This window comes from Passer domesticus, chromosome 20 (genome assembly GCF_036417665.1).
Source record: "Passer domesticus isolate bPasDom1 chromosome 20, bPasDom1.hap1, whole genome shotgun sequence".
Classification (NCBI taxonomy): Eukaryota; Metazoa; Chordata; class Aves; order Passeriformes; family Passeridae; genus Passer; species Passer domesticus.
Genome location: NC_087493.1, coordinates 11,868,155 through 11,888,893, shown reverse-complemented (window position 1 = coordinate 11,888,893; position 20,739 = coordinate 11,868,155). Strand labels below are relative to the sequence as shown.

The 20,739-nt window shown below is 55.5% G+C and overlaps 1 protein-coding gene across 2 annotated transcripts in view; it reads left to right on the top strand.

Annotated features, from left to right (window-relative positions):
- NTN1 (netrin 1) overlaps window positions 1-20,739 on the top strand; it is a 76,261-nt gene that overhangs the window by 35,473 nt on the left and 20,049 nt on the right. For both annotated transcript variants that reach the window (XR_010349643.1, XM_064395550.1), the window contains exons 2-3: window positions 7,663-7,851; window positions 20,332-20,481. Coding sequence is in view for 1 of the 2 variants with exons in the window: in XM_064395550.1 (XP_064251620.1) it covers window positions 7,663-7,851; window positions 20,332-20,481 (339 nt within the window). In the remaining variant the exon portion in view is untranslated. The remainder of the gene's footprint in view (window positions 1-7,662; window positions 7,852-20,331; window positions 20,482-20,739) is intronic.

The following is a 20,739-nucleotide window of genomic DNA, read 5'->3' as shown; positions in this document are numbered from 1 at the left end:
CTGGGTGCTCTCCAAAGGGATCTGCTGCCCGTGGGAAGAGTTTTGGTCTCTCCACGCTGCAGAGAGTTGATAATTGTGAGTGTCAACAATTAACCCTCAGCAGCTGATCTGACAGGACTTGTTCTTTCCTCTTTGGGGCCTGATCTGTGAACAGCTCTGTTCTTCCTCCCTGGACCTGCCCTGAAAACCAGACACCACATTTTGGGATCAGGCTGTGCCAAGCTGTCCATCTGCTGCCCACTTTGGGCGGGCAGTGTTTCAGCTGGCTCTGGGTGCTGATGGGCAGCTGGTTCACCACGGACATGCCTCGTTTGCCCCTGTTGTCACCGGGGTGAGGGCAATCCCAGAACATTCACGGGCTCAATCTGCCAAGCTCTGCTGTTCAGCAGTGCTTCTCCTCCCCACCCCAGCCTCTGCTGGAGCTCTCCCCTCCTGCTGAGGGGCCTGACAGGGCACGGCAGGGCCGGGGCTCCTGGGAGGGAGTGCACCTCAGGCAGGAGGGGTCAGGGTGGCACTGCCACACTCAGCCCCTGAGGATCCACCAGCAGCACAGCAATCCCCTGCCCCATCTCCACAGGCCTGGTTGAGGCTTGGTTTGGGCAGTGAAAATCAGATTTTCAGGGAATTCAGCTGCAGAACTCCATCAGCTTGGACCAAATGTTCCCCCCTTTTTCAGTGATGGAGAAATGCAGCCAAGCTTGAGCAGCTCATCTCAGAGACAGCAACAGACACATCCCTAGCACAGAGCAGTGTTTTTCTTTTTAAGCCTTGGCTTCAAACGTAAGGGCAATAGATTTTCTTTATGGAAATAAATCCCCAAATTTGTTAGGGTTGGCACAGCACAGAATTTTTCACTCGCCTTGTTTCTCATTTCCAGCTGAATCATTTTAGCAGGGACTTTTCTAGAAACACGCAGCCTGACTCAGACACCCAGCCTCAAACACTTCAACCCAAACACCGAGTCTGGCTTTTTTTATGGAAAAGAGAATGAGGGTCTTATCCTTGGAAATCCCAGGCGGGTGTCAATGTTCTGTTACCAGCTTCAGTGCCACAGAGAGCTCTTACACTTCGCAGAGCCAACGCTGACAGCAGGACATGTCCAGGGCCTCTCTGTCCCTAAGGCGTGTGGGGATTTGGGCACTGGCAAAGTGGGAAGTGAAGGGCCCTTGGGCTGTGCAGCCTCCCCAGGGAGGTCCTGAGTCACTGATGACATCTCCTCCAGAGCTTTTCCACAGAGCTGCCATTCCTGAGGATTTTCAGGCATGGAGAAGAGTCCTGGTCCCCATTTTGTGCCGAGGGGAGATGTCCTCAGCGTGTTCCTCCCCAGGGTCCTGCCCCCCGCCTCTCCTACCCTGGCAGTTTGGGCAGTTTGGCCGTTCCTGCTCTCAGGAGGCGCGGGGTCAGGGGCATTTGGCCTCCTGAGGAGTGGTCAGAGTGAGGGGCTCCCCAGAAGCCCCCGCCCCAACAGGGGTCCCAGCAAGGCTCTGCCTTCCTCGCCCCATCCCCAGTGGCTGCTCTGCAGCCGGCTCTGTGGCCCTGGCCCCGGGGCCATGCTGGCCACACTGCATTTTTTGTGGTGTGTGCACACTTCCCTCCATCCCTGAGCTCTGACTGGCAGGAAAACCTGGGCCTGGCGCAGCCCTGCTGTCTGCCCCTGGCAGCCACAACACCCCCTTGGACTTCCCCTCTCCCGAGCCAACCCAACCGACTTCCAGCCTCCTCTTACTCACACGCCACTGCTCACGCAGATGGGTTTTCCTGAGCAAACCTGTTTGTGTGGTGCTGGCCAGCTGGGGCTGTGGTGGTGGCACTGGGCCACACGGGAGGGCATGGGGACTCTGCCTGTCCTGTGAGCAGAGCAGGATCTGACCCCTCAGCCCCTGCGGCTCCAAGCTCCTGGGGCCACATGTGGTGGCTCTGCAGGACTTTGCCACTGGTGTTCATCCTTGCTTGGCCATTCTGCTGCAGCAGGCATGGACAGAAACCCTCTCCCAGCCTGGGGTCACCCAAACCTCCAAGAGATCCCTGTGAGGTCACACCAGGCACGGACAGAAACCCTCTCCCAGCCTGGGGTCACCCAAACCTCCAAGAGATCCCTGTGAGGTCACACCAGGCACGGACAGAAACCCTCTCCCAGCCTGGGGTCACCCAAACCCTGGGTGAGATCCCTGCAGGGCCACACCTGGAATCACTCCTGGGCACAGCTGGACTGTGGGGGCCCGTGACCTGAAGTGCTGTGAGAGCTCATCCAGCACTTCCAGGTTCGTGCCCAGCTGCTCCAAAACCCCAAACCAGCTGGCAGTGGCTTGAGGGGACACTGTAGGGACACCCTCCTGCTGTCTCCGTGGATTTCTCTCCACCTCCCAGTCCACACAGGCTGCTTCACTTCATTCTGTTGTTCCTCTGGGTATTCCCTTGACCATTTTGGTCCCCAGAAATAACATCCTCGAAGATATCTCCAGGGATTCTCTGGGAACAAAGCCCCCCAAGATGGGCACGGGCAGGGGGTCCCTCTCAGGGACCCTGCATGTCAGGATTTCTCCTGCAAAAGAGAAATAGTGGCTCAGCCTGAGCTAGCAATTTTCTGGGAAAAGAAAACTTGTTTGGGAAAAGGATAATTTTAAGGAGACTGAGGCTGTTCATAAATTCAAGTCAAATTTAGAGATTACTTTCAGTCTCTGGATTCTTCCATCCTCCCCTTTTCCTTCCCCCCTCCCCCGAATTATTGTTTGCAAAAATTAAAACAAAATGTTTTGGGGTTTTCGTTTGTTTAAAAAGCAATTTGCATTTTAAAAATTGCCAAAATATAAGCTTTGGGAGGGTGGGGTCTTTTGAAAGGGCAGCATTGTCATTGCTGAATGAAAACCACGGAGAGGAATTCGTCCTGGGAGACGCAGGGCGCTGGGGACGTGGTGGCAGCACAAAGACCACAACCACAGCTCCCAGAGCACAGCCCCAGCCTGTGCCCCCATTCGTGCCCCTCCTTTCCTGCTCCCACAAGGAGAATCCTGCCCACCTTGACCTCCTTGAGGGATTCATTTGACCAAGTCGCCGGTTTTAACACGCAGAAGGTTTCGCGGCGTTTTTCCGCCTGGCTCCAAACCTCAGCTTTCCTCCTTCCCTCCTCAACCTTTCCAGGTTTCGGAACATCTGTGTTTAAATGAAACCTGGCTATGCAGAGCCGGGCCTGGCAGCTCAGGTAGAGATGCTCTTTTGGAGCTCTGCACATCTGTGCACAATAAAGTCAGGGAACAAAAGGCTTGTGAGGTCCTTGGCAGAGTGAGGGAAGGAAGAGAGCGGGAGGCAGCAGGACTGGGCTGGAGCAACTGCAGCCAAAACCCTTCCTGGCAGAGCCCTCAGCACCTGGCCAGGGTCTGCTCATAGGGCTGCAGGGGTGTCTCCACCAGGTGCAAAGCAAAGCTTGAGGAACGGACATGATGCCAGTCCTGGGAGGTGATTTTTCTTACAGCCCTCAAAGGCGTTCATAGAAAGAAAAACGGGTTGCTAAAGAGCCACTTGAATTCAGGGAAATTCAAACCAAGAAGCAGTGGCAGAAAATTAAAGCCAGGCCAAGTCATGCTAGGAACAAGGCAAAAGGCTCGGGCACAGCAGGGGATTAACCTCGGGCCGAGCAGAGGGAGGGCGGGAGCCGCTTCCTGAGCGCCTCTGTCCAGGGAAACGGAGCCACACGCCCCGGGGACACGCACGGAGCTGGAGCTGGCATCCAACACCACCCCGAGCTGCTGCTGGGGCCAGCGGTGTGCCAGCAGTGCCCACACTCTGCTCCTCCAGAGAGATCCCACCACGGCATGTCCCAGCCTCGGCCCCACAAGGGCTTTGTGACGCCTGGCTGGGACATTTCTTGCATTGCCCCAATTCCTGCGTCCCTGTGTGCCACTGTCAGGAGAAACGGGAGGGGGATTGTCCTTCAGTCCCTCCATCCCTGTGTGCCACTGTCAGGAGAAATGGGAGGGGGATTGTCCTTCAGTCCCTCCATCCCTGTGTGTCACTGTCAGGAGAAATGGGAGGGGGATTGTCCTTCTGTCCCTCCATCCCTGTGTGCCACTGTCAGGAGAAACGGGAGGGGGATTGTCCTTCAGTTCCTCCATCCCTGGGAGAAATGGGAGGGGGATTTTCCTTCAGTCCTTCCATCCCTGTGTGCCACTGTCAGGAGAAATGGAATGGGCATTTTCCTTCAGTCCCTCCATCCCCAGGAGAAATGGGAGGGGGATTTTCCCTCAGTCCTTCCATCCCTGTGTGCCACTGTCAGGAGAAACGGGAGGGGGATTTTCCTTCAGTCCCTCCATCCCCAGGAGAAATGGAATGGGCATTTTCCTTCAGTCCTTCCATCCCCGGGAGAAATGGGATGGGCATTTTCCTTCAGTCCCTCCATCCCTGTGTGCCACTGTCAGGAGAAATGGGATGGGCATTTTCCTTCAGCCAGACCAAGCCTCTCCCACTGGGCATTCTGCAAGCACAGCAGGCTGCAGGCAGAGCTGCCAGCTTGCCCTGGCTGGTGGCCAGCAGTGCACAGCACTGGCCACTCCAGCCCAGGCCCTCAGGGTGGACACAGGACACAGTAATTGCACTTAAAGCCGTTGTCCCTAAGTTTGGCCCCTTTTGACTGCAGAAACAGGTGGATCAGGAGGGCTGGGTGCTGGAAAAGCAGCCAGGTGTGTGGGGCTGGGAGGGAATCCGTGCCCAGCTGTTTCCAGCTGTTTCCTCGGTGCCCTGGGAGTGGCAGGAGGACACAGGACCAAGGCTGAGCTGATGGAGCCAACACAAGCTGAGAGGTGCCAGTGGAGGGGTGGCTGTGCTGGTCATGGAGCGGGGCTGGAGCAGACCATGCCTTCCCCCAGCTCCCTCACTGCCTCCCTGGAGGGCTCATCCCCACAGTGTTTAGGTCATTGACTCCGGATGAGGACAGGGTTGGCTCCTTGTAGCTTCTTGTGAGGTTCAGCTTCTTCCCTTCTTCAGGATTTTCCTGTCCCTGGGACACCAGTGGAAAATTGATCCTGGGAGCAGAGCTGGGAGGAGCTCTGCACACTCCACTTATTCCTCCACATTCCTGTGCGGCTCTGCTCTGGTGGCACCAGTGGAAATGTTAGCAAAGAACTCGAGAAAATCCCCAGAGTTCTGTTTTCCTGGCTTTGCAAAAACATTTCTGCTTATCAAGCAACCCAAAGAAATGTGAAGATTTTCACTCACTCTTCGTGTGGGCTCAGCTTTGAATTTTAAGAAGGGATTTGCCAGTGCAATCTTGCAAAATACTCCAGTGCCAAGTCCAGCTCTCCTAAAATACAAGTTTTAGGAGGAGGTGAGCTTTCATTCTCCTGGGAAAACATGCATTTCTGACAGATTTGAGGGAGAACTAAGGCTTCTGTGAGGCCATGCTACTCCCTGGAGAAATGTCCTTTCATGCTGATCAGCAGGGACCAAATCCTGTGGTTTGTGGCACCAAAGGCAGAGCTGCTCATGAGCCTCGAGGCTTTGAACAATGTTGATGTGCCCATATGGTCACAAGCTACAAGAGCCCTCAGGCTGAGGGATTTAAATCGTTTTCCTCTGTTTGAGCCGTGCCCAGAGGCTGTGCCATGGGCACAGGTCCTACCTTGGGGGTCAGGTGTGGCCAGGAGATCACTCCCTGTGTCCCTGTGCCCTTGGGAAGGCTCTGCCCTGAGGGCAGGAACCAGCCCTGTCCTGCACCTCCAGGGAAAGGTTCAACCTCGCTTGGTCACCTCTGTAAAAGAAAAGCTGGGAATTTCAAAGCCCTCTGCTTCCCAAAAGCTCTGCTAGTGCGTTCTGCAGGGCAGGAGCCACCTCTAGAAGCCTGTGTGTGGTGGAGCCGTGGTGCGGGCTGGGGCTGCTCAGCACGTGTGGGATGAGCTGAGCAGCAGGGCCCAGCAGGCTGCTCTTCCTGAGCTTCCCAGGGAAGGGGGGAAGCCACGAGGGGGGACACCCCGCGCCTGGTGCGTGCTCCCGTGCTGCTTTCGCTGCTGAAAGTGCAGCTTCAGCACATGTGGGACCGGGCCAGACCTGGAGCAGCACTCCTCTGGAGGCAGGAGCGCTGTCTCCGGGCTGCCTCCCGCTTGTGTCCTGTTGGGGAGATGACAAAAGCTCCTGCAGGCTGCTGGGCTCGTCCCAGGAGGGCCAAACCGCGGCTCACAGCCCTGGCCCAGCTCCGTGGCAGGAATCTCTGTCCCTCACGCCTGGCACAGCGCTCCCAGGCCGCTCCTGTCACCATCAGCACGTCGGGGGCTGCTGCTCTGCTCTTGGGGACGTGAGGTTTGGCCTGTCCGTGTCAGCCCGAGGAATTCCGACGGCAGAGCACGGAGCCAGCGGCTCCATCCTGCTGGGGACACGGGGACGGGGGATGCTGCTCTCCCCTGTGCTGTCACGGCGTGTGTCAGCTGGGGATTGTTCCTCAGAAACGCTCCGGAGCTGCGCTGGCATTTTCTGGGCTGAAATTCGATAATTGAGCAAATACAGCGTGGCTTTGTGTTGGGAGAGCACCATAAGGTAAACAGGAAGGAATGAGGGATTAAGACGTCTCTGCTCTGAGGGAAGGTGACAAGGCCGGAGCTGTGACACCTCCGTGCCGAGGCGAGGGGCCCAGCTGTGGGCTGGCGTGGCACAGCTGCATTGTTCAGGGGTGAAGAGCAAATAAAAGCCACGGGAAAAGAAAACAAGCTATAAAATTCTCAGCAAAGCACAGAGCCCCAGCAACTGCGTCCTGATGGCCCCGTGACAGCTCTGGGGAGAGGCGGGCGAGGGGTCGAGCTTTTGAAGTCCCCAAGTTGTCCTTTGCAAAGGCCCCCTGCTAAAATAGGCCTGGTGTTGACTTTAGGCTGCATATGGTGGAGGAATTGGACAGCTCAGTCACAGCAATCAAAGCAGGGGCCACCTTTTGGAATTTGGCTAACTGGGTGTCAGGCCGGGCCTGTCCCAGGTGGGATGGGGGATGCAGGGGCAGAAATGAGGATTATCAGCATGGTCAGGGCTGCAGGTGAACAACAGAGCCTGTGGTGTGGAAAGCTGAGGGAGAAACCAGTTAGGAAGGTCTTGGAATGGGATCCAGAGCTCAAACGTGTGTGTCAGGAGTGGGAGAGTGGGAAACTGGGAAGCTCGGGCAGGTGATGATGGAAAGCCCTTCCCACAGGGACTGAGGGGGTTCTGAGGTCACTGAAGTGGGGGTCCCTCAGCAGTTTGGGGACCTTTGCGCTGAGCAGTAACGACACAAAGTGAGAGTGGATGAGAAGGGAGATGAGCGGTGCTGCCATGGGGAAAGTGCTTGTGACAGAGGGGGTTTGTGTGTTCTGTCCTCTGACCACGGACGGGCCGCTGTCCTCACAGTCCCCTGTAACCCCCCCTGAGATCAGGGGAGGCAAAACCATAATTAATGCAAGTCAGGACAGTGAAATGTGGTCTTGTCAACCTCGTTTTTCCCTCTGAGAAGCTGGGAGGGCGCTGGCCCCACCAACGGGCTCCTCTCAGCCCAGCTCAGGATGTGGGTGAGCAGCTGGCCTCCCACAGCCCGAGGAGCCAGCAGGGCCTCCCCCAGTCTGACAGGGCATCCCCAGGGGGTCGGCAGCAGCTCCCAGGGGCTGGCAGCTCCCTCTTTGGGCCCCGACGGTGACAGTGTCCCCTCTTTGCCTCCCCCAGCCTGCAACTGCAACCTGCACGCGCGGCGCTGCCGCTTCAACATGGAGCTGTTCAAGCTGTCGGGGCGCAAGAGCGGCGGCGTGTGCCTCAACTGCCGCCACAACACGGCGGGCAGGCACTGCCACTACTGCAAGGAGGGCTTCTACCGCGACCTCAGCAAGCCCATCTCGCACCGCAAGGCCTGCAAAGGTACGGGCTGGGGGCTGCGGGTGGGAGTGGGGCTCCTCCTTCCCTCTGCCACGGCTCTGCCTCTCGCCCAGCTCCCTCTCCCAAACCCCTCGGAAATTGCTTTGCTTGCTGTTTGCCATGGCTTCTCGTGCCCCCGCGTCCCCTGCCGTCACCTCTGCAGCCTCGTGGTGAGGACAAGGCCACCCACGAGCCCTGCCACCACCTCTCGCTGCTGTCCCCAGCCTCCTGCTGAGGACGAGCCCATGGAAAAAGAAGCCCTCACTGCTGAGGGTGACTGCAAATTATTTTGGGGTTTGTCACTTACAAATATTGCTTCATCTGCTGAGGATGACTTCAAATTATTTCGGGGTTTGTCACTTACAAATATTGCTTCATCTGCTCCTACCTGGTCATCACTCTGCCGGGGCAGGGGGGCACAGAATCCCAGGTACGGGTGAGATGTAGAATTTCAATCAGCCTCCCCCCAGCCCCGTCTCCAGCTCCCACCCTCCAGGCAGAGCTGAGCCCACGCACAGAACTTGTCACTCCTCCGGACGAGGAGAGAACAGAAAAAGGGGAAACGAGTTTATTTTGAGCTCAGAGTATTTTGAGGTTTCCTCGTGTGGCCGTGGAGGCGAGCTGGGATTCAGCTGGGGTGGGAGCAGCAAGAAGAGCAAATCCTGCAAAGGAACCCTTTTCACTCTCAGCTGCTGCTGGAAGAGATGGAAACCCTGAACCTGAGGTGCAGTGAAAGGGATCAAGCAAACATTCAAAAGCCAGATCAGAAAATGCTGGGGTTTCCCACAGAAATGCTCAGCTCTTTTCTCTCTAAAGACTTGTTTCAACAAGAAATGGAAAGCGTTTTGGCTTTACATTGGTATTTTTGGCTGGGAAGTTTGGGGTCTCCAGCATTTTCAATTTTTTGTTTTGGTTTTTTTTTTTTCCTTACTGAAAACAGACTTTTTTGCCATAGCAGAAAAGAAATCCCTTTTTCAGACAGTCCTACTCCCCCTTTTTGAACTTTGTAAAAACAATTCCAATGAGATATTTTTTGCTATTTCCCAAGTGCTCATTCCTGCTTTTCCCAGCTCACCTCTGGCAGCTGCTCCCCTCTCCTGTCTGTCCCTCCGTGCTGTCCCCTGGCCCTTCAGTGTCACTGACAGCACGAGTCCTGCCCAAAGACCTGGCTGGGTGGCACCTGCAGGTGGGAAACCTCTGAGTCTTCCATGCCTCAGCTTTCCCAGGCAAGCACAAAGAAGACATCACTGGCCTCTGGGGGCTTTTCAGGCTGAGTTCCCCACTTGCAGGATCATTCTCTCTATTAATTCCTCTTTGCAATTGCTCTGCCTTCTGGAGCCTCTCCCTCACCTGAAGGTGGACGTGGCCAAGTCTCAGCTCTCCTCCAGGCGGGTTTGTGCCAAAGCTGTGCCCATCAGGTTTGTGGGAGCTGTGCTGGGCACGGGCAGCACCCATCAGCACGATTTCCCAGCCCTGAGGGGGTTTTGTGGGGGCAGATCCACTGTCCTTACAGCAGTGAAATGGGGTTCCCCTCAGCAGCAGCATCCCTTTGAAAACTCCTTTTCCCAAGCTCTGTCCCACAGCAGGGTTTATGTTCCCTCTGGCTCTCCCTCCTCGCTCAGGGCTTGTGCTGAAATCAGTGTTGAAAATGGGCAGGTTTAAACCCAACCCTTCCATTAAACAGCTCCAGCCACCTCTCCTTTGGAACAACATTCATTTACCATCTCACCAAACCAACACTCCCAGAGCCTCATCTCAACTGAACGTGGTTAAAATTAAGGAATTAACCATCCTAAGCTCCTGCCACCTCCCCCATCACTGCCTTCACCCAGCAGAACCACATTTTCCCATATTTTCCTCTATAAAACCTGATTCTTTAATCCATCACATCACTCTGATCATGTCCTACACGTAATAAATTTAAATAAAAGCATCTCAGAGAGCCCTGCTGCCTTGGGAGCTGCTGAGGAGCTCGTGGCTCTCACCCGCCCCAGCAAGGTCTCGGGTGATCTCACAGCAAAGGCTCCATGAAAGAGCTGCCAGAGGCATTTTTTCATTAATTCAACTCCATTTATTCAGCCTAAGTGACACATCCAGCTAAGCTGCCTCTCCTGTGCCTTGCATTCCTCATCTCCCACTCCATCCCATGCACGAGGTGCCTCCACTCACAACACATCCAACAGCAGCAAATTAAAGAGGCTGGAGTTGCATTGTTTGAAATGATTGGTTTGGGTAATTATGCAAAAATATGACATTGCAGAAATGCTTGCACAATGTCTCCTTCTTTTTGACTTGGAGAAAAGGAGAATTCCACAAACTTTTGCACATGTTGCAGGGCACGGGTGAGGCTCAGGCAGCAAAAGGTGAGCAGAAAGCAGAAATGGAAACAACCCTGCCCAGCTCAGGGCTGCTTGTGTTCCCAATGGCCAAACCTTTAATAATTGATAAATAGAAGACTTTTCTAGTGGTCTGAAGTGGAGATGAGCAGTGCAGGAGAAGGCATAAGGAGCTGGGGTGGAAGGATGGTTTTCCCTGAAGGTTAGCAGTGATCCAGCCATGCCAGGTTCTTTGCTCTGTGTTTGCTTCCAGTGGCTTTCCTTGCAAAAATGATAAAAGCCTGGAAGTTGGCAGTGGCCAGAGATGCCCTGGGACAGAGGCACGCCAGGCAGGCTGTGGCAAGGAGGCTGCAAACCACAGGCAAAGGAGCTGATGACAGATGGAGCAGGGATATTGCACGGAGTGGCAATGCTGGGTGCGTGCCAGGGCCTGCCAGGCTGGAGCTGGGCATGGAGCTGGGCATGCAGGATGTGGCTGCGCCGGGTGGGTGGTCAGGCAGCCCCTGGGACACCAAGCCAGGGCTCCTCTGGCATTCCGAGGTGAGACTGCAGCTGATCCCTGCCCCAGCCGTGCATCCTGGGCTGGATGGTGCCGCTGCTCCTCCTCCAGGGGCTGGTGGGCTCATCCCGGGGGCAGGGGAGCAGGATGCCCTTTGTCCTGGCAGACACATCACCCCCCATCCTGGGCACACCCCTGGTGTGGGGGCTGGCCCCAGAAGCAACAAAACTCGGGGTATAAGAAATGTTCATGTCCATTTTTCAGACTCGGACAAGGACGAATTGTTCCTCTTTTCTCCCTGGTTTTTGAGAAATCACCAAGAGCTCCCAGCACGCTGAAGCCCTGCTTCCAGCTCCTTCTGCTTTCCCTCTGCTCCAAATGATGTTGCAAGTGAAATTCCACATCTGGGTCCTGCAAACCCTCGTCCACCCCGCTCTGTCATGGGCTGCTGTAAATCAGGGCCCTGCTGTTGGTTCTTTTGATTAAACTCCCTCCTGATATTTGCCAGATTATTGGCACTAATGTAATTCCATTGGAGTGGAGAGTCTGCAGGGTTTTATAGCCTGGCTGTAAAACAGCTCTGTGCTTCGGGGAGAGGCTTTGCACACTTTTTGATGAAAAGATGACAAACGAGACGTGCTCTGAATGCACTTGTGCTGAGGCTGCCAGCACAAACCCCTCGTGCAGGGGCAGGATTTGGCACCTGGAGAGGTCACATTCATCAGGGCTCAGCGTTCCGGGAGGAAATGGCATTGTCTGTGCTGCTGCAGCCTGGGGAGCTTCCCAGCTGTGCTGCAGCATTTCATGCCTTGTGCAAGCCCCAAAAAGCACTGCCAGCCTCCCTGCCCGTCCTGGCCTGCACCCGCCGAGGGTCAGGAGTTGACGTTGGCATTCTGGAGGCACTTTGGGCAGGAGCAGAGGGAGGTGAGAGCTGTCCCCATGGGCTCAGCCTGCCGTCCTTGATCTCATGGCTGCACATAAAAGGTTTTTCCCCATTCAGTCACAAACATTGAGTGAGGCAGAACCCGAACCCCTCTGGCTTTGGGGGAGCCCAGCAGAGCCCCGGGTGACAGGGACAGTGGCACCAGTCCCTCTCTCTCTCCAGTGACTATAGAGGGAGCTGCGTGACCAGCTTAGAGCTGGGAGCTCATTCCCTGGAGGCTGGGCCGGGGGAGATGGATCCTCTCTGCTCCTGCTGCAGGGTCCCCCCGGGAAGTCGGGGCACAGGAGGTGGAGGGGGGAACACCCACGGCAGAGAGCAGAGCCTGGGAATGGTGGCACTGCCCCCAGAGCAGAGCCTGGGAATGGTGGCACTGCCACCCCAGGTGTCCCACTGCTGGTGTCCTGCTGCAGCATGGTTCCAGTCGTGGCCAGCATCCCTCCAGCCCTGGAGATGTCCCCAGTCACACCTGGGTGGGCTCACAGGTGAAGCATGCCAGAGACGTTGGGATGGCCTGGCTGGCTCCTGCTCCAGGGCTCCAGGGCTCCAGGGCCAGCAGTGGTGGCTCCTGCAGGGCTCTGTCCCCAGCCTTCCCTCACTGCAGGTCTCCACTGGGACCTTGGGGTGGGGCTGAAGTGCAGCCTGAGGGGCACGCTCCCCTCTCCAGAGCTGCCTCATTTTGATGCCCACCTCTTCTCCAGCTCAGCTGTGGTTTTAAGGCAAACTCCAAGGCAACACTTTCCAGGAATACACCCCAGGGAGTTGTCCTTAATGGTCAAACTTCCTTCCCTTCCTCTCCTCCTGTTGCTCCTCTTTGGACTCCAACTGGAGCTACTGTTGAGAAGAAAGAGGAGCCAGCCCGTGGTGTGGCAGGGCTTGGGCTGGGCTCTTGTGGCAGGGCTTGGTCACCTCTGAGGAATCACATCCCTGGAGCAATTCCAACCTTTCCAGGCATTGATCTGCCAAGAACAGACTTCAGTTTCTCCCCAGGACTGTGAAGATTCTCTTCCACTGCCACAAGAACGATTTTCTAGTTGCATTTCCACGCTGCATTTGTCAGTGGCTGTGCCTGAGCCACCCTTCCCCACGGCCCCAGAATTCCTTATATTGATATTACTGCAAGCCCTGAGAGCTGATTTATGGCTTCTGCATCTACAGCTTGTCCTCACAGCCCCAGGCACACACAGAGCATCGGAGAAGGTTTTGAGAAATGCAGCTTTGAGCTCTCACAATTCACCCACCTGGGCTGGAAGGATCCCAGAGAAAGGAAGGGACACGAGCATTACTGAAACTCCTGCACTGTTCTGAGTTTGTAGAATGAAACCATGGAAAAGCAGTGATTTTTTTGTTCAAGTAAGACTCAAGCTCAACACAAGGCATATCTCAGCCCATGCCAGCTTTTTAAAAATCCATTAAAATCCACATTTTAATGATAGATGAGCAGACACATCAAATTAGGCAGCTGCCTCTGTGTGAGGCAGAGTGGGCAGAGTTGTGGAATTCAGGGCAGGACGCTGCTGAATCCACGAGGAGATGGAGGAGGCTGCTCAGAAGGAGCTGGGATCTCCATTGCCACCTGGAACCACCTCAGCACCTTCAGAGGAGAGACACAGCTCACAGCTGAGTCCTGAGTCCACGGCAGACATGTGCATGGCGCAGCTGAACAGGAAAATGTAGACAGCATTCATTCCCTGACCAGAGCCGGCCCTGCATTCCTGAAAAATCACATCCTGGCAATGCTGGTGCCCTGCAGGAGTTTACTGGATGAACTGGGGGCCGGCCACCTCCCAAACTGGGGTTTGGGTTTGGGTTTCCAGCAGAGAACCATCCAGGAGCAATCCTGGAGGGCAGGTTGGGATGTGGTTTGTCAGAAGTGGTGACACAATAGAGGGGAATTTGCACCCTATTAAGAAAATAAAACCAGACTAAACCCCAGCTCTCCATTGCTGGTCTCAGACTAAGGACAAAAGTTGCTAAATTCACTTGCACAGCCAGACCTTTGCATATCCATGAGACAGAGGAAAGAAAAGGAATAATTTGCCTTCCCCATGAATGTTTTCCAATAATGGAGATAATTTCCTGCTTCAGAACAGTTCTCAGGAGTGGAAAGTGCTTCAGGCTCTCAGATCCTGAGAATTAAACCCAAGCTCAGCCCTGCTCATCCCCACACTCTGGTTTTCAGTGTACTGAAGTGGAAAGGGGTTTTTTTTCTGGTAGGAAAGGATTTCTTTTCCAGTTAAACAGATGCTTCTTGGAGCACCACAAACGAGGGGCTGGGATTTGTGCCCCAGGAGCTCTCACTGGGGTTTCTCCCTGCTCTTGGGGTGCTGGGCACTCTCCCCATGTGGGTGCTTTGGTGTCCCATGAGGGCTGTGCACACCAAAAGGATCCTTTTCTGCAGAGCTTTTCCAGCTTCTCCCTCACCTTCCCCATTTTCCCGAGCCTTGTGGCAACCTCATTATCTCCGAGAGTTCTGCTCCGCTGCCAGATTTGATTTTTATTATTAGAGGGAGAATGCACTTCTAGGAACCTCGTTTCCTCCCGAGCCAGGCTAAAAACCCATCAGGAAGAGAAAAACTTTGCCTCTCTTTTTTTCCCCTTCAATAACAGCATTCCCAACCCACTCTTCCTCGTGCAACCTCTCCCATGAGGGCAGGGGGAGCTGGGCTTTGCTTCAGGGCCACGAGGCCACCGTGAGCTGCCCCTGCAGTGGACTTTTTGATGGAAAAATCAAAGGGATCACATCCCCCACGATAAAACCCAAGTCTTGCCAGCAAAGTGGGGTGGAGGAAACCTCAGAGCTTCATCCCAGCATCCCTGGCAGCTTCTCCCGCCCTGCTGGAATCACGCGGGAAGTGGGCTCTCAGTGGAAGTTTAACAATTTTGGAACAAGGGTATTTTCCAGCATTTGGGGCAGTGCTGCCATAATTGTCCCATTGTGTGTGCCACTAATGGCTGCCCACAGTGCCCCTGCCCAAAAAGTGGATTTATTGCCGGGGTTCCAAGGCCCCGCCGGATTAGCGGCGACTCCGGCTCAGCGGAGCCTTTGTGGCCCCGTCTGTTCCTTGTTATGGAGAAGACAAAGCCAAGGTCTAATCTGTGAAATTTGGCCCAAACTGCAGGGCACCAAAGCCCTTGGCTCCCCCGAGTGCCAGTCCAGGAGGGGAAATGGGAGAGCCCTGGGAAGTGGAGGAGGGAGAGCAGGAGACACCCAGAGATTGTTTGGCTCTGCCCAATAAAGGGAGGAATTCATGTTCTGCTGGCAAGAAACCTTTAAATCTCCAGGAGAATGTGCTGAGGGACACTGAGCACGAACACGATCCTTTGGAGGGCTAAATGCAGCTCGCAGTGTGCAGGCAGGCCGAGGAGCTCACGGCAGAGCAGTTGGTGGTTAATATTTAAAGCCATTATTGGTGTTCAGAGCGAGCACAGAGACACTTCCACCCCTGCTGGTGCTTTGCAAACCAGCTGGGGCCAGACTGGGTGGGTGCACGCCGAATTCCAGCTTCTCTTCCCCATAAATCCGTGGGGTTTGCAGGACATGCTGCCCGTGCTGGAGATGCTCTGGCAGTGCCCGTGGGCTCTGCCATCCCCAGAGCCAGCACAAACCCCTCCTGAGCGCCCAGGTGCACAGCTTCGGCTCAGCCACGGACAAATCGCCGGGATGGGTATCCAAAGGAAGGAGCTCTGCTTGTTTTGAATTGATTTCCCAAAGACAGGAGCCAAAGAAAAGCTGTGAAAACATCCTGTCCTCCTTGGGACCGCTCCAAGGTCACCCCTGGGATGGATTTCAGCGACGGGGGGACACTCCAGGAATGCTCACACCTTGAGTTCCCTGGGAAGATGTGTTCAGAGGGAGCAGGGTTTAAAGTACCTGAGCTGCTAAAGACAGTGGAACAGGAAAAAAAAAAACAACTCTGCAACAAAAAACGTCACTGAAGTAATAATGCCAGAACCACCCTCTAAATGCTAAACCACAAGGTTAAGTGAGACATGTTTGCTGCATCAGGATGCGTTGTTGAGGCAACAGGAGAATTTAAATTGAATTTGTTTTGACATTTTGACAACAAACCTGGGTTTGTTGCGATTTTTTCCAGCAGAAGTTTTCTGTAGCCACATTTTTTTCTCCCGTTGAAGTCTTTGGAGGAAAGAAGGGAAGCAACCAAAGGGAAGCAATTTTTGGCCATGACTCTGGAAAAGCATTTTAAAGCCTGGTTAAATATAAATGTGCACCTAAGGCACACTGGCTACCCGGGATTGAATTTGTGCTTCAAACTGAGTGTGATTTCTGAATACGGGAGCCTTCAGCACTGATTGTTGCAAATTAAGGGGTTTTCCCCAGTTTATTGCATTGCTGGGTTCCTGCTCAGTGCAGAGGCTGGATCTGGAGCCTGTGAGGTTTGTGATCCTGGCACATCCAGGGTGACAAGAGGACATCTGGACACCCTGGCAAATCCAGCCTTTTTTTCTTGTCCAGGCAAAGGATTTTTCATCACTCTGCTAAGCTCCCAAGGAAGCAGCTTCCCCGAAAACAGGAAGATGCTAATTCTCCAAAAATGCAGATCTTTTCAGGCACCTTCCCCATAAAGGTCACACTTGCGGAGAGCTGAGCCTGGAGATTTATCCCTCTGTTTACCTTTCCCCACTCGTGTGGGGGGCAGGATTAGCGGCTGGGAATACCTCCGCCCGAACCCCGGGGGTGCGGAAATATTTGCATTTTTGTCGTGCTATTTGTCTACCTTCAGCGGGGCAGAGCCATCTCAGCAAGTTCAACCACCTGACCTGAAAAAACAGGGGTTTTTTACCCCAAGCACGGCCCCAAGACCCTCCCAGGTGTTTTTGAGCCCCAAAGCGGAGCTGAAGCTGGGATGGGCGATGCTCTGCCTCGGCAGGTTTGTACAGAAAGCAGGGGCTGATCTGGAAGCTCCAGACAGAGCTGTAAGAGCCCACGGCAGATTTTCCCGTTGGGCAGAGCCTGGCCCCGGGGGAAATCTCCTGGCTGCAGGCGGTGAGGAGCTGCCTGGCAGCGCTTATATCCGTATATATATTAATCCCAGCTAATGTAACTACAGATGTTCTCATTCAGAGCCCTATCTAATCCTGTTGGGCCCTTGCCATGGTGTCTCGTAGCAGGAGTTCTACGAGTTAATTACGTGCGGTGCAAAGCAGCGTTTCCTTTTATCCTGGAGAAGGTTGCCTTTTCAGCGCCCTCAATGTCCCTTTGTTGCCGGGCTTTGAGGACCAGTGAAGAGGAGCACCTGTCTGACCTTGCCGGCGCTCGGCATTGCTTGGCAGCCCTCCACCGTCTCTTGGCAAGGCATTCCGAATCTTTTCCGTGGGTGCTCTCCGTGCCTTTCACTCCAGCTCCCAGCTGAGGACGTGCTATTGATTTCTGTAGTGCCCTGATATGAATTCAGAGTTTCTCTCTCCCCCTTTCACAGCGCAGCCTCGCATCTTGTGGCTCTTCTGAGCTCCGCTGCAATCAGCCAGATGTTTCATTGACTCCCAGATCTTTTCCTGGAGTGGGTGCAGTTAATTGGGACCCTTCAGCACGGATGAGCCATCCTGTTCCCTCCTTGCAATTATGCTCCTTCTGCACTCCGGATTTTGGCTGCTGTCCCCTCATCCTCTCGGCCACTTTGGGTCTGTCTCGCAAAGAGCGGCGTGGTGTCCTCACATCTGGAGCTCGAGGTGCTCACCTGGGAGTGCTCTCAGCTCCCTGCTTTCCTTATGGTTATTTTATAGGGAATTCAGCTTCTGGGAGCAGAGGCACCCCCCTGCTGCCCCCATTGCCCGTTAAAGCCTCCCCACAGGCTCCTGCTCCTTTTCTCCTCCACAGCCACGTTTTCAACCAAAACATATTTCATTTTTCACTAGGAATTCCTGGTCATCTCTGCCACAGACACTCAGCATACATTTTTTAAAGATTTTTGGGAAAAAAAACCCCAAATCCTCAGAGTTGTTTCCCTTCCCCCGATGTTCTGTGGGCATCTTTCTCGCTCCAGCATCATCCCCGTTTGCATCTCTTCCATCTCTCCCTCTGTGGGGTGATCCTTCCAAGCAAGGCATGAGAAAACCCCCACGTTATTTTCCTGACCGTCTCAGGGATGTCCCGGACCCTTTCCTGCCCTGCTCACAGAGCTGCCCTGGGCCCCGGTGCCCCGAGGGCTCTGCCCAGCGCAGGGCACTGCTGAATCCCTGCACCTCGGTGCGTGATGAACAACCCACAAATCCTGGCAGCCAGGGCAGGTCAGGGATGAAAGCCAGGCAAGTTCAGGAATGCAAACGCCGCCGTGAGTGCCAGGGTGCCCATCGGAAAGGCGGCGGCGATGCCAAGGGGCGTTTGCAGCCATCACCCCCCCGCTGGCATCCCGCGCAGGCTTCCCTCAGTTCGGGGTTACAGCCCAAAGGAATTTGAACTGGATCGGGAAATCAGCATCGAGCACCAGCCCTCCGTGGCTGGGCAAGGAGAAGAGCCTGTAATTGCTGGCTGCAAGTGTTTGCACTGGCCGGGGAACTGTAAATTACCTTTAATTGCTCCTAATTGCTGGCGCTGGTTCAGTTTCTCGAGGACAGGGACGCAAATCCCCATCTGCAGGCACTGCCAGAGCCGCTCCTGCCTCCCGGAGCTTGGGAACAGAGCTGGGGCCCGGGGACGCTGGGGACAGGCGACACTGAGCCCGTCCCGTCACCCAGAGAGCATCTTCCCCTCGCTGTGGCACTTCCCGGGGTCTCATCCCGGTGAAATCCTGGCCCGGGGGCCGGTGAGTCCCCCGGGCTGTTCTCCCCATCCTCCTGCCTTTGCCTCTCCTTGGGTAACCCTTCCCTGCTTTGCTTATTTTTGTGTTAGCTCCTGACTCTCTGCTCTTCTTTAACTCTTTTCTCTCCTGTTCCTCCTTCAGGCCTTCACTTCATGTGGTTTTATCTCCTCTCCCCCAGCATTACCCGAGCCACCCCTTTGGGCTGCAGAGTGAAGGTTTTCCCACCTAAGCATCCCTCTGCTCATCACCGGCCACGGCCACGCTGATTTCCCCTTAAAACGTTTCCACTCTAAATTAGCTTTAGAAAAGGAGATTTCTGCTGAGGGCAGGTTTGCAAGGAGCTGTTTCCCAGGGGCAGCTCAGGGCAGGGGGGAGAGAGGGACTTCTAATCAAAAACCCCAAATCAGAAGTGTCGGGAAAAGAGGAGGAAAGGAGCTAAAGCTTTGTTGGTTTCTCGAGGGGTTTCTTTCCCTCTCATGTGAAAAATCCTCAGGTTTTGGCAAGGCTCTGTGTCTGCCCAGAGGGACAGGCAGTTAGGAGGGGTCAGGCAGTTTGAGCTCTGGGATGTCCCCGGGGGAAGTTGGACATCCCAGAGCAGGGGTGCTCCAGCACCTCCAAGCCCTGCTGGGCAGGGATCAGCGGGGAGCTGCTGCCCAGTGCGGGTCAGACTGGAGCTGCTGCTGCAGGACCCTGCTGGGCTGGCTGGAGGGAGCCCGCAGCCACACCAAGGCCTGGGAACCCAAACCCTGCATGGGATGGGCTCTGCTGTCCCCAGATCAGGCACTTTTAGGGTGTTTGAGAGCCAGGGGCGTGCAGGGTCCAGGAAAAGCCCTCTTGGGAGTGATGTGCCAGTTTGGGGGGGTCTGAAGCCACTGGAGCCCTTGGGGACACTGGCCCTGCCCTGACCCCCAGCGCAGCCCCTCCAGGCCCAGGCAGTGGGACAGGTTTCCCCAGCCCCTGCTCCTGGCAGGCAGCTCCCCCGAGGGGCAGGAGGAGAGCGGGGTCAGCGCTCCCCAGGGAGGGATTTGGCTGGCTCCTTCCCGGGGATGCTGCAGAAGAAAAGGAAAGTTTCCTGCCTGCCTGCCTGTCCCTGCCACCGCTCAGCAGGGGCAGCCCGCAGTCTGGCACGGCGCTTGCAGCTCTTAGAAATCAGGGCTGTTAACAAATGTGCGAGCCCGTAATCCTTTTGGAGCAGTGATGATAACAAGCCCTGATGCTTTTTTCTCTTTTTTTTCCTTTTTTTTTTTTGGCTTTTCTTCTTTTTCCCTTTTTAAATTTCCCCCCCCCAAACAGCTGTGCCGGTGAAGTCCCACTGTGGGAAATGAGATGGTGAATGTTTTCAAGTGCAGTATTTACATCCCCTGCCAAACCCTTCACATCTGCCCAGCTCTGCCGTCAAGGCTGCATCCATCTGGCCGGGAAGAGCAGGTCCTCCAGCCGCCTGCGTCCCACAAGGGCATTTCCTTCCTGTGCCCGCAGTGCCAGCTGCCAGGGATGCTGCTCAGCGGGAAGGGCTCTGAAAGGCTGCTTTGATTTTTCCTGGAGTGCACGTGGAATGAATTCCCGAGCGATTGCTTCCTGCCCGAGCCGAGGGGTGGTGGAACCCCGCTGGGTTTGCACCTCTGTACCAGCCCTGCCAGCCCCCGGGGCTTGGGGCTGCTGGGGGCAGTGGGGCTGCTGCCCTGCCTTTAAATCCTGCAAATCCCGATCCCAGCACTCAGGGGGTGAGCGTGGTGTCCGTGGGATGCACCCCACGCTGTCTCCCCGGATCTGTCACCTTCTGTCCCGCAGCGGGGCTGTGACAGGGCCACCAGTGCTGTCCCCAGCCCCTGTGCCAGCTCTGCTCCAGCTCATTCCGGCTTTTCCCGGAGCGCAGGGAAGGGGAGCGCTGCCGGGGGAGCTGCCACACCTGTGCCCTGCCCTGACCCTGCTGTCGTGTCCCCGCAGAGTGCGACTGTCACCCGGTGGGGGCGGCGGGCCAGACCTGCAACCAGACCACGGGGCAGTGTCCCTGCAAGGACGGCGTCACCGGCATCACCTGCAACCGCTGCGCCAAGGGCTACCAGCAGAGCCGCTCCCCCATCGCCCCCTGCATAAGTAGGTGCCTTTTCCTCCTTTCCGTGAAACTGAGATTTTAACCCTTAAAAACCTGCCGGAGCCGCTGCCCGGGCGGGGGGTGCTGAGCCCTGGGACCCCGGCCCTGTGCTCTGCCCAAGCGTGGTCCAAAATCCACAGCAGCTCCCCTGCCTTCTTGGGGGGTTCTGTGAGTGCATCTACAGCCAGGTTTGCTGGGAATTCAATTTTGCTTCATGGAACAGAGGTGCCCCACGAGCGCATTTATTTAGGGGTGCCATA